At 36.2% G+C, this 13730-nt stretch overlaps 1 protein-coding gene across 1 annotated transcript in view; it reads right to left on the bottom strand.

Annotated features, from left to right (window-relative positions):
- Positions 1 to 1684: 1684 nt before the first annotated feature.
- Positions 1685 to 13730, bottom strand: part of skia (v-ski avian sarcoma viral oncogene homolog a) — a 68886-nt gene continuing 56840 nt past the window's right edge. Inside the window, exons 2-7 of the mRNA XM_058784612.1 lie at positions 11040 to 11159; positions 10357 to 10472; positions 9384 to 9661; positions 8063 to 8391; positions 6969 to 7199; positions 1685 to 5700 (exon numbers count right to left, since the gene is read on the bottom strand). Coding sequence (XP_058640595.1) covers positions 5506 to 5700; positions 6969 to 7199; positions 8063 to 8391; positions 9384 to 9661; positions 10357 to 10472; positions 11040 to 11159 — 1269 coding nt within the window. The 3' untranslated portion in view covers positions 1685 to 5505. The remainder of the gene's footprint in view (positions 5701 to 6968; positions 7200 to 8062; positions 8392 to 9383; positions 9662 to 10356; positions 10473 to 11039; positions 11160 to 13730) is intronic.

Here is a 13730-nt window from a genome sequence, read left to right as displayed (position 1 = left end):
ATAAATGTAGGAGTGGTGAATATTTGGCAGTATAAGGCCTTTTGTACGGACCACTTGGAACAATTATTTTAAAAATGGGCATGTAATTTTTAGGCTTTTAATCGGAATAGACAACAGATGTTAAGAGGCTAACCTGTGTGTAAAACAAATACACCGCACTAATTGTTTTCATATGTGTAATTACGTCCATCATTCAACTGTCTTTTGGCCCAGGAGCATCAGACAGACGAACCAATAATCCAACTTCATGTTTGTTCCCCTGGGAGATTAAACTCCAGAACTACATTTCCCATAACATCGCTCAGTCTTCATCAAAATCGAGTCTGTTGGGCCAGACATGCAGTCACACACAGGGTCAACTGGAATTGACTGATGCTCGTCCCTCGAGGGCCGCTGATTCAATAATGCCATCACTGTTCAATGACACGTTCAAAACGGAGCACTTCTCCCAGCTGTCCAACAGCACAGTTTTTCACTCCAACAAGAAACATCCGTCTGGTCATGGTGTTTTACTCCGTAAAAAGGGTTTAATTACAATTTAAGACAACCCGTATTATCTAACTTACATAAACCACATTAAACATTACTAATTATTTTTATCATAATTATTTTTTTAACTTTTTTTTTTTTAATAATAATTGGAGGATGTTTTACAATAAAATACTATTTCAGTTTTTCTACTTCAAAATTTCATGTTTAATTCAATGTGTTATTTGCCATTTCTGAATTGTTTGTGAAAATTGTTTTTATACCATTTTTCTTTTTTACTGTTGTTCTTCTAGTAATAATTCTGGTGTGTCTGTTTTATGGCCATTCATTATTTTAGATTAATTAAAAATTTTGCTTTTCTGTTTTCATTGAAAACGATTTCATTATATATTAAACATTAATTATTAATTAATGATTAGTGATATATTAACTATATTGTATACGTAATTATATAGTCACATTGTATGTGTTACATTTAAATAGGAAAAGTCCAGAAACTTCATTATTACACAGTGAAAATTATTTTTCGAAGTTGTAAATTAAATATTGTTGGAGTATGTTTTACAAGAAAATACTATTCCATTTTTCTACTTCAAAATTTCACATTTAAGTCAGTGTGTTACTTAACATTTCTTGTAATGGTTTGTGAAATTTACTAGCAATTTCTGATTGAAAATTGCTTTTATAATTTTTTTTTTTTTTTTTAGATTTTCTGCAATATTTTCATTCAAAATAATTTCATTATATTAAACATATTAATGATTCACATATAGCCTATTATTAGCATATTTTGAACATTTGAATATGAAAAGTCTGGATACAAAAACTTTAGTGATTTTTTTTTCTACATTTAGATAAAAGGAAAGAAATTTTCTATTTGTCTATTCACCTGTAGTAGCTCATCTTAAAAGTAGATAATGTACTACAAAGGTGCTTCCTGAATTATTAATCAGCAAGCTTCATAGATCTGATTCATTGGCTTATGTGAGCCTCTATTACAGTCAATAACAAGAGCGCTACCTTAGATCTTCATTTCACTTGTAAAGCAGGAGCAACAAGACATAGAAAAAAAATGGGAACAGATAAACAAATTTTCTTTGAAGGATCAAAACATTGCATGCAGCAGAAAGAATATTTCTCCTGAATTTATACCATTAAATAAAGGTATGACCGAAATAACAATCAGAACAAAAGATTTCTGGACAAACAACTTTATTTTGGATTATGGGTCTATACACTGTACATCCTGACACTGCAGTATATAAGCCGAACTACTTTCAACTCTAATCTCATAGAGCTCTCTATCTTACATTATAGTCCATGTGAGGGGAAAAGGGGACGTCTAAGAAGGAGAAATTGGCCAGATCCAAGTGTATAAGCGGCTTCAGTAGAAGAAGAAAGCATACATTAATCTCTTACATAAAAATAATTTCAAGAGTTGCAAAGTTTATAGTATATTGTTATAGCAGCAGTGAAGGGCTAAGAAGATATATCGGCATGAAAAAAGGAGAACAGATTGTTAAAATAAGAATCCGAATGTCTGATTCAACCAGAACTGATGTATGTGATATTTAGCCGAACGTAACAAAACACTGATAACAGGGAAGAAAAGAAAAAAGAAAAAAAAAAGGCATTTACCATAACGATTTTACTGAACATTACTATTATTTTTTGTAGCACAAAAAAGGGAAAAAAGCAGAATAAAAGGACTGAATATGCTTGCATTGGGAATACAACCTTTAAAATAATAGTTTTCAAAACATTTTCTTTCTTTTTGTTTTTAAAAACACAACATAAAATATAACAACTATTATGTAAGGTTTTTTTCTCATTCTGAAAAAAAGAGAGAAAGAAACACAATATACATTTATGATACAATTTTTGTAAAATGAAAAGAAACCAGCTATATACATTGGTGAATTTGAACTTTCATCATCTGGCTAATCCTGCTCATTTATCAGTGATGTTATGTCGTTATTGCTATTTTAGAACTTTTTTTGTTAGCAAAAAATGGCTCTTTTAGAAAAAAATCCACATTTTTAGTATTATATTGGGAGCAAAGGAGCCTCTGTGATCAAATTCTCCCTTTTTCATAGAAAACCGCGAACAAAGTAAACTACACATATCAATTTGCGTGTAAAAACAACTACAAAACCTCATCGGAAAGATTTTTTTTATTTTTATTTTTATTCATTTTTTGGTCTATAAAAACGCACAGCCTCTTGCTACTGTTAAGACACTGAGCTTCCTTTAGACCCCCGTTTAGTATCGTCCCCGTAGCCTGCAATGTACAGGTCAGGGCATATCATATAGTTTCAAAGGCTCTTTTTACATCTATAGCAAAAGTAACCTCTTAAATATATTTTTTTATTCCTTAAAAACAGAGAAAGAAAAAAAGTTTATTTATTCCGACATACATTTAAAAGCTATCTTAGTATAAGATTTAAATTCTTCTTTACCAGTGGCAATTGGAGCATTAAACTCTGCTATGCATTTTTCTTTTAATTATTCATTGATTTTCGAAGAAGGAAAAAACAAAACAAAACAAAGGAATACTGACAAACTGGCATTAAAACCTATCAAATAAGCTGCGGCTTGCTCTTAAGCAATGATAGTCAAGTTCATTCTAGCAAAATGGGGCAAGCCAAAGAGGCTCCCCCAAATGACAGTGCAAATGGGACGTCCCGCTCTCACCATCTGACCGCTGTCTGAAGCAGTTCAATGCGCCTTACAGTCGGCCACCGTGGAAACGGGCTCCATAATTGTTCCTCTTCTGGAACCCCAAGGGCCCAAAGACAGGCACTTGAGGGTCTCCAGCATTGCATATGCACATAAGGTTTGTATTTAGCCCAAGAGTAATGCCGTTAAGGTTGCGTTTAAGATCGTTAAGAGCTGAAATTTATTGTTAAGAGGGTTTTGTTTTCCTTTGTAGTTAAAAACAAGATTAAAATTGCTTTATATTGCATAACACAATAAAAAACGTACATATACAGTTTTAATGCCCAATAATGAATATATGAATGGCAGACTTGATCTTTTTCTTTTAAATTCCATGCATATGAAAGAAATTACATAAGCTTGCTATTGAAAGAAGGAACATAAGCAATAAAATATTCACACAATCTGAAAAAACATCCGTTATAACAACAACAAAATGAAAAGAGCCAAAACGTAACATACATTCTGATTGCATTGTACCCAATGTATATAAATCACTTATAAAATATATGTATTTTCAACAAAATCTATCTCAGCTAAATGTGTGAGCATTTAAAGATGCATTTATTAAACCATCTAGACTTTCTTTCGTTCGTTCGTTCGTTCGTTTATCCATCCTCGTCTGGTTTTGTACACAGTAATACGCTCTTGCTCACAGCTGAGAGGAGCACCTGCATTGATATTTAGACTCCCTTTTACCAATGCATGACAATTTGTGTGTCCTATTCATTCTGAACGGTTTTAAATTTGATTCGGAACCATTCAAAACCTGTAGGAATCCAGGACAGTAACAATAACACTTTAGCAACGATTATAATCATATATCGATAACTATGATAAATGTTGAATTAAAGTCAGATTGAGGGAACGGCTGCGTGGGCCATCCACATTTCAGCAAGCAAGCATGTAGAACCTTTTTTTTTTTTTTTAATTCTTGCGGTTTTATTTACAATAGTTTGTCTTAAACACATGATTACATTGCATTTATTAGAACTGCATATAATTAACAAAATGTTTATTTCAATTTTATACTTAGGAATACTAAAAACTCTCTGAGATAAATGTGTGGGAGAGTGTGGGAGCGTAATGCATTTAGACAGTATTTTGTAATGACAAAGTGCGATTCATTATTGTAAAGTAAAAAAAAACAAAGCGAAAAGAAAAAAAAGAAACATTTTCATATTTACATATTATAATTTACTTAAAAAGAACAATTTGTGGTTCTTGATCACATGACACCTCCTGCCCTAGAAGTTGTATGTTTTATGCTTTTAGTTTATTCCCAAAAATGGCCGCCCACGTTTGTGAGCCGGGCCAGTTGTCAGCACCTCAGCCCACGGAGAAACTGTACGCGTGTGTGACGAGAAGAAAACCCAAACCCTCACGGAGAGCAGGAGCCGCAAACTTCCGATTCCACACTGACCACGATCTTAAGATCCGCCGACAGGTTTTGACCCTCGAACGCACTCGTGGCGTATCACAATACAGCTTGTGAGGGGAGCATTTGTTTGCCATTAAAAGAAAGTGCTCTGGCTTGATCATAACACTTACTTAAATACAAATATCTCTCCCTTTCAACAGGGCTGAACTTCTCCACCTCTAGCTCTCCAAAGCCCTTCAACGCTCTCCTGACCAGTATCTCTTTACCATTGTTAAAGATACAAGCGTGTGTAACCATTTGTCTCCATGGCTTCTTTTAACCAGCATGACATGTATGTACATGTAAAAGGGGGGAAATTTGAGGCTCTGATAAGTCGCTGAAGTTTTTTTTTAATCTCATCCACGCTCACTAACAAGTCTCTTAAATAGCTTATTACAAAGTGATTTTCATCTTAGTTCCTCAAAACGAAAGAGAGAGGAAAAAGGAAACAGGAATTTCTGATGGGATGATGATGAGTCCTTGTCTCTTTGATAACAACGTGGGACGGACAGCATGTTTAAAAATTGCTGTGTAAAATTTTTTGTCATTATCACCAATTTGTGTCATAGAAAAGTCTTCATTTCAAAATGTATTCAGTTTCAGGCACAGTTAGCTTTTGTGCTATTGGCTTCTTCCTTTCCGATTGAACTTTTGTGTTTTTACATCTTGTTGGAGGCGAGGTGCAGTTCAGTGCTCTCGAAGTAAAACTTTTTTGAAAATGTGTCTGAAGTCCATCAAAAAATGTTCAGGATACCTCCGGGTTTGCGCTGGCTAAGAGGCAGGTGGGCGGGGCTCACCCGCATGCTAGTTGACATGATTGGGCGGATGGTGCTGTCAATCAGGGCGGTGCTGATATGGATTGGGTGGAGTCAAGAGGATTAGTTGGAGTCTTTGGCGGGTGGGGGTGGTGCGTCTGTGCCGTTCTTGCTGGGGCTTTTGGGCCACAGCTGTTCCTGTAGCTCCTTGACCACTCTCTCCAGGTGCTCCCTTGCCTCCCGCTCTTGCATCAGATCGGCTCTTAGCTGCTCTCGGTCTGCCTCGGCGTGCTGCAACTTTACTTGCAAGTCTTCAATCTGAAAATATACCATATAAAGATCATTAAAAAAATGAATAAAGTGGCCACAAATTAGCAGCAAATTATGTAGTTTGACAAAATGCTACAGCACTGTCTATAGTCACACTGTATTCCACATGTAGCTTACACAAAATTTTAATATGTATTCCGTCATTTAATTAATTCATGAAAGATTCATTTTAGTGAATAATAAAATGATTTATATAGAATATAAGGAATACAAAAATGTATAAATATATAACATATATTTAATTATATTTTAATTGAGCTTTTATTTTAAATTTGACCTTGTTCTTTTTAATTTAAGCATTAGTTTTAGTCATTTTATGTGCTTTTGACATTAATTTTTTTTTTTTTTTTAATTTCGAATTAGCTTCATTTTAGCTTTATTTTTTATTTTATTTCAGTTTTAGTAACCTTCGCACTTTTGCTTATATCTATTTTTTTGTTAAAGTTTTTCATCTAATATTTAACTTATATTTTAAGATTTGTGTTAATTAACATTTTTAATAGTTTTATTTCAGATGGAAGTTAATTAGTTCCTGTGCAGAAGACCCTGCATTTTAATATTATACATTTAGAATTTTACATTTATATACATTTAGAAAATCCTTTTTTTTACATTATTATGTTTAATGCTGTCACCTTAAGTGAGAACCTTGTTGTTTTTGTACAACATTGTGCAGCGTTGTTCTCCTTGTAAAAATAACTTATAATATCTGATATTGATAGTTTTAGATTTAAATAGCATCAGTGCAGTAAAGTTCTGCTATAGCTTGTAGTGCATCTAACTACTTTTTCAAAAAGTTAGCATGATTGTAGTTAAACACTGACATACAAATACACAAACACAGCCAGGCGAACATCTTAGTGATGTCTCTCTCTTATTTAGTCTGAAACACACAACTCTGACAGGAAGTTACCCTGTTTCCTTCTGAGAAATTAAACGTATCTCATCAGACTTGCAAGGCCACACCCAGTCTGAGAGTTCATCTGAAAGTGTGTGTGGGTGGGGTGTCATGTTACATCAATCTAAGCATTCCTTAGATTACTCTTCATTAAACAGACACTTGTTTGTCCTAAGACACTTTCAGGACATTTATAGCACAGAGACAGTCACTCTGGGAACAATCTGTGGTTTATTGTCTTGCTCAAAGGCATAACAGTTCTGAATCACACCTTTGAACCACGACCTTTCGGTTATTAGCCCAGATCTTTAAACGCTTATCTTGGTAACAGTGAATGAATGAATGTGTTTGAACTAACCTGTGCAGAGTACTTGGCTCGCAGACGGCCGGCCTCACAGCCCTTGTCACACACTCGTAGCTGTCTGGCCTGTTCCAGCTCTCTCTTCAGCCGTATGCGTGACTCATTGGCCTCTCTCATTTTCCTCTCGCTTTCAGCACGCAGACGCTCAATTTCCTTGCGCAGGTTCCTCTTTGCCTCGGTTGCTTCACGGAGCTTCTCCTTCTTAGCAACACGGAGAAACTCAAGCTCCTGTGGAAGGCATGGGAATAAACTGATAATTACTCACTCTGTTAATAAATGTGATATATACACACACACATATATATATATTTATTAAGGGGTTCGCTGCCATACTAGACAGATTAAGATACATCCTTAAGGCATGACCAAATATTTCTTAGCTACACACATATGCAGAGATACAACAATTACAAAATAAGACAATTAGTCATGGTAGATCTAAGAATCTAGCTGTTAGGGAGTTGCTGGGGGTGAAGGGGTGGAGGTGGGTGCAAATGTCTGTGCAAATGCTATATATATTATTTGTTTTGTTTTTCCCCATATATATTGCCATCATTCACAGCACTAAATTGTTTAGTACACTATTTCACCCATAAATGAAATATTAAACGTAAATTAAATTAAAGGGTGAGAAACTTCTTCTCAGCTATGTAAAGTATAAGTATATAAGTATTATATATATATATATATATATATATATATATATATAAATCATAATTATATTTATAAATTTATGTTCCCAATGCTGTTGATAAAATAAATAATAGTTAATATATCTTATAATAAAGAATTAATAGAAATAATGAATATATTATAATAAAGAACTTATAAATTGTTATATATAAACAGAATATTTTTTGGAAATTCTAAATAATTAATGCATGGCTTTATAAATATATTCAGTGAAAGTTCAACATCACATGTATGATTTGACATGACAAAGATGAAATGAAACCTCCAGTGTGCTGTTGTGTAAACCCGTTCTTACATAAATTGTTGCATTAAATTCAAATGGTACGAATTACGTAAGAATGGATTTAAAAGATTTTTTAAAAATCATGTTTCATGAATCAGTGTCTGTGTGTGTGTACCTGCTGAAGGCTCCGTTTAGCCTGTAAGGCGGATCCCAGCTTCTCTTCCTGTTTTACCCTCATCTTCACTATCTCATGTAGAAACTTTTCCTTCGACTCTTTTGAGTCCAGGCCGTTGTCAAGTGCCTGCCTCAGCGTCTCCAGCTCCGACTCCAGGTTCGTCATGGCATGTCCCTCCCCTACGGACACCAGGGGACCCTCAGGGGGCCCACTGGCTGGTGTCAGAACTGCTGGTAAGGTGGCTCCGGGGCAGGAGGGAGAACTTAAGTCCTTAGCAGAGCTCGAGGATGTAAAAGATGGGGAGGAGAGTGAGGAAAGCGATGAAGTGACTGAAAAAACAAGATAGAGAAGAGACATAATTAAGTGGTGGATCAGACTACGTGGGCTTCACTGGTTCGTATGTCAGCCAGTTTTTTCAAGCATCTGTCAAACACACAAGATGTGCTTTAAAATGAGCTGTAAAGGATGAGGAACGAAAGAACCCTCATTGATTTTCTGCCGCATTCACACAAGAGCTGTTACCGTTCTAATCCACCTCTCACCAGAGCGCTCAAGGTTGACTGAAAATGAACTGTGTGCAAATTAAGTGTGAATGAAATCTTAATGTATTTCAACGAGGACTTTTGTTTCACAACACAGCGACAAAATCCAGGGTCACAGTTAAAACACTCTTAAAGTGAGAAAAAATTATCCCAAATTGCTCTTCAAATATGTTAAAGGAATGTAGCATTCCTTAATTACAATGTAACACATAAAATGTTAAGACTTCTGGTTTTACTGTCTAAACTGTGTATTTTGTGCCATAGACTTCCATTGGGTTTGCATTACTATAAATCTATTTCTGATCACTTTCCTAAGTCTAAATTATTTTCTGTGATACTACACATTGTGTTTATTTGTATAAATTATGTACTGTTATTTATTGTAAAATTGTAAAGGGGTAATTTATTCCTGTGAATTTTCATTAGCCATTATTTCAGTATTTGGTGTCACATGATCCTTCAGAAATTATTCTGATATGGTTAATTAATTATAATGATTTGGTGCTCAAGAAACATTTCTTATTATTATTATGATTAATCTTTTAAAAAGTTGTGCTTCATTTGAAATAGACATGTAAAAATCACTTTTGATCATTTTAGTGCATTCTTGCTGAATAAAAGTAATAACTGTATCAACTGTCACCATTGATCAAAGGTAGGTATCACAGCATGAAAGTCTAACCTAATTTTCTGCTGTCAATAAAGCTTAACATGCTTTGAACCTGGAACATTCCTTTAATGAGGTGGAGTGACAGTGAAAAGGTGCGTCATGTACTCACATTCCTCACGGCTCTCCACTTCCACCTCCACGTCCGAGTCTCGCTCCTCCTGAGAGGGCGGCAGGGGCTTGCTGGCAGTGGCCGAGGGGCAGGGCTGCGGGCTGGGGTGGGTCTCACCCGTCAGCCTCCTCTTTCTCCCGCGGCTGGCACCTTCGCTTTCCGCCCCATGCGGGTGTGAACTGCTCGGGGCGGTAGGAGAGGCTTGCCCTCCTTTCTGGAGGGGTGTCAGAGCTACATTGGGGGCCACGGCGCTCTCCAGGCTCTTGTAGTTGTAGAAGCTGCAGAAGAGGATATGGAGTGAGTGAGCAGACCACGTATATGCAGTGATGCTAATTTTTAGTAACAGTTCACAAATGATGCACTACAGGCTGCTGCTTGAGTAATGGCATTACCTAACATCATCTTAACGAGTATGGGTGATTTAGTAGTGAATAATCCAAACCAAATGGCAGGTTGACAGGAAAAAGCATCTCTGCAACCCACAAACGAAGGGTGGGGAGAGAACAACGACTGTTGCGAGCGGTTTCACAGAAACCGATCTGGGCTCAACGCATGACTCACCCAAACCCTCTCTAGTTATGATGGTAAATTTAAAACCACATATATCTAAACAATGGCCAACGGGCTTGCATCAAGATCCAAATCTTATGCTGATTTGCTTTAGAATAACCGCAGCAGAGCATGACTAACATGCTGGTTTCACACTAATGAACACATGCACACCCTTTCTTAAGGTTACTTTTACAATCTATGTGCACTAGATCATCTTTTTAATAAAATGATGATTGCACAATGAAATGATGGTGATGCACATTTGACTTCTAACTGCAGGTTGTGGTTTATTATCAGAAAATGAACATCATTTAAATTATATATTAAATAAATAACTATTATATGCTAATATAATGTGAGTATTGACCAATCAGAATCAAGTATTTCAGAGTGCCATAAAATATTTATTCTTATTTTTTACCTGTCACGTAACATGCTAGCAGGTCTGCCGCCTCCCTCCTTATCGCCAACAGAGATGTTTGGAGACCATGGCCTGAAGGCAGACGGTCTCTGTCTGGGCTGGATGCAGTTGAGCCCCTGCAGCAAGACAGAGAGATGTTAAAAGACGCCTATTGTGTTACATGTACGTTTTTCACAGTTGAGAACACGATCATAATGCATTTTGAACACGAACACAGAGAACAGAGACCATCTGCACAGAGAGCATGAACATTTTTTCATTTTTATTTTTTGCTTGCTGAAAGTCTCTTGAATTTAGTCTTCTAGAATTTAAAAGTGAGAGAGACAGATAAAACAAGCATGAAGAATGACCAGCAGTACAAGTACACCGAGGTCACTGTGTCTGCTTGAAATCGGAGAACTATGCGAGCCTATTTGCAGGCTCTCTTCATTTTAGGAGAATTGATTTTTTCAAAAGAACATCATCAGTTATTTTGGGTTGAGATCTTGTTTCAGAAGAATCTGATTCTTTGTGGCAAGAAAACAGTTGCTTGGCTCCAAAAATCTTCTTAGGAACGGCCAAGTTTCATAAACAGACTTGTACAATATTAATACACAGATAAATATATAATTATCTGAACTCTGTACTTTCATACAACTAATCACATGTATCCACCAGCATGAAAAAAAAAGAAGCTTTGTAACCTTATTGGCTGATGCAGAGAGGGATCGTAGCCAATCAGGTTGCTTGTCTTTGTCTCCTGAGGGCGACTGTGCTGGAAAGTCATCGTGTTTGGACTTCTTGGCAGGAATGGGATCAGACGCCTAGAGAGGGAAGAAAAGAAAGCCAAAAAGAGAGAGAAACGATGAGCGTTGCTCAATATGAAGAAAAATGAAGTCATCATCATTCTGATTTGCTACATTTCACGCATTCGTGTTCGGTTCAGTGCACATCGTACCGTCTAGTCAGGCGTTCAGATGCCCTACGGCCCTCAGTAAACTACAGTACAGTAATAGCAGGACTGATGCAAGCAGTCGGTCACATTAAACGAGAGCCACGCTAGAGGATGTCTATCACTTCAGACAGAGCTGTGACCTGCACGAGACAGGTGCAAAGGGAACGTATCTGAGGACTAAAACTGTGAACGTTAAATTTAGTACGAGTGTTGACACTATGCGAGACTGCGTGTGTGTATGCCGGAAGGAAAAGGTCGGATGTATTGTTCAGATGCTTAATAGTTTGACAGAACCATCTGCTTTCATGTTGTCACGTGAACACGTGAGTGCAAATATACGTCAAGGCAGTATTTGTTTAGTTCTGTCACTAATGACCTCACTCTTGCTGAATTCCTCACTGACTGCAGTATAATCCCTAAAATACACTGACCTTCCTTTTCTACACTCTCATTTACTCCAGAAAACCTGCGGTGTGTGCCACCCACACATTTCTCGCTTATTAACACAAACCGCAGACGTTTAAACGCTAAAATAATGCACAACGACTGGACAAGTGGTCTCAGCCTCCGGCTGTAAATCTGCGCCAACTTTGTCTGGTGGACTTTGTGAGAGCTATTTCCGAGCAGGGCTTCTCGTGGGAATGTGAGAGAAACCCAGCTGACAAACTGCAGCGTCCCGGCCTAGTGCCCTAACTGGCCCGGCAGCAGGGGCTTCTGGGTAAGATGCTTCCAACTGGGTTGCACGGTGTCTGGAAGGTCTGACACAGTTAGCCAATCATACACTGAGAGAGCTTCATGTTAAAGTCTCTTTTTTCCAGTAAGAGATGCAAAATGTTTTGTTTTTGAATAAACACAGTGGGGGGAGTCAATTACTTTCAGAGTGAAAAGAGGATCATTCACGCAAAAGAACACGCTGATGGGCCGGTGCTGTTTGCATACATGAATGATTGCATCACGTATGACCTCATTCGGCAGGCTGATCTGCTTGGGCGTGGTGAATTTCCAGCAGCAGAACATGATTATATGACCCCGAAAACAGTCACTTGCCACGTGCCTGTGTTTATTTGTGGATTAGACCTCTGACATAATGGCAACAAATCTAGGAGATCTTCTCTGATCTGGGCTAGGTTTTGGCGTCCTAGTACATCACTTACATCGGGTGCTTACATACTAGAAAAAACTCAAGATGGAGAATGAGATCCAGATAGAAAAGCAAGAGAGCCACTAGACCCAATTTTCATTAGTCAAAGGATGGAATTCTTAACTTATTTAGAATACATATAAAACTATTATTAACTTTTTTTAGACTATAACTTAACTTTTTATGCACACACTTGTATAAAAACTTCATTATATATATAGTATTAGTGCTGTCAAACGATTAATCGCAATGAATCGCATCCAAAATAAAAGTTTGTGTACATAATATATGTCTGTGTACTGTGTATATTTATTGTGTATATAAATACACACACATGCATGTATATATTTCAGAAAAATATGTTGTTAATATATTAAATATATATATAATATAAATTATATGAATATAAATATATACATGTAAATGCATGTATGTATTTTCAAAATATATATTGTGTGCGTATATTTATACATGCATAATAAATGTACAAAGTACACACATATATATTACGTAAAAACGTTTATTTTCGATTAATCGCGATTAATCGTTTGACAGTACATATATTACTTTATAATATATAATAGAATTTACATTTTAGCAATAAAATAAAAATAAAATATACATTAAATACATATGTTTAATTATATATAGAATTTGTAATTTTTATCAAAAAACACATACACATATATATACTGTATATATACACATACATATATACTGTATATATACACATACATACACACATATACACATATATATATATATATATATATAAACACACACACACAGTTTACTGTAGTGTAAAATAATAATAATAATAATTTAAATGCAAGTGAATAGACAAACAAGTGAATTTAGGCATCACAACACTATATAATTGTAATCAACGCACTTGCAGTATTCTAGACTCTAGTAAGCATCCTTATAAGACCATGCTAACTGCAGACAGTCAGATGACCATAGCCAGGCCACACTGCAGGAGAGAGGAAATGACCTATAAATATCATCCTTGTAGCTGTTTTTTGCTCTCCCTTAGTCTGGGTCTTCCAGTTGGACCCTTCGATGTCCCTCTAAAACACATCAGCCCACACCAGAACTCTGACATTGACTGGACAGCCTGTGGGATTACATACCTCAGATAAATATATGAGTATATAAAGACTATAGAAAGATAAAGCCAACCAGACAAAATAGAGAAGCCAAGATTCGGATTTAATAACGCATTACTACCTGACAGCCACTAAAGTGTGCAGCTGAAGAAGAGCTGCATTTGAGACAGGGCCTGAGGAAAGACAGAGA

Source organism: Onychostoma macrolepis, chromosome 08 (genome assembly GCF_012432095.1).
Source record: "Onychostoma macrolepis isolate SWU-2019 chromosome 08, ASM1243209v1, whole genome shotgun sequence".
Lineage (NCBI taxonomy): Eukaryota > Metazoa > Chordata > Actinopteri > Cypriniformes > Cyprinidae > Onychostoma > Onychostoma macrolepis.
The sequence above is the reverse complement of the archived record's forward strand: the minus strand, read 5'-3'. Positions and strand labels throughout refer to the sequence as shown.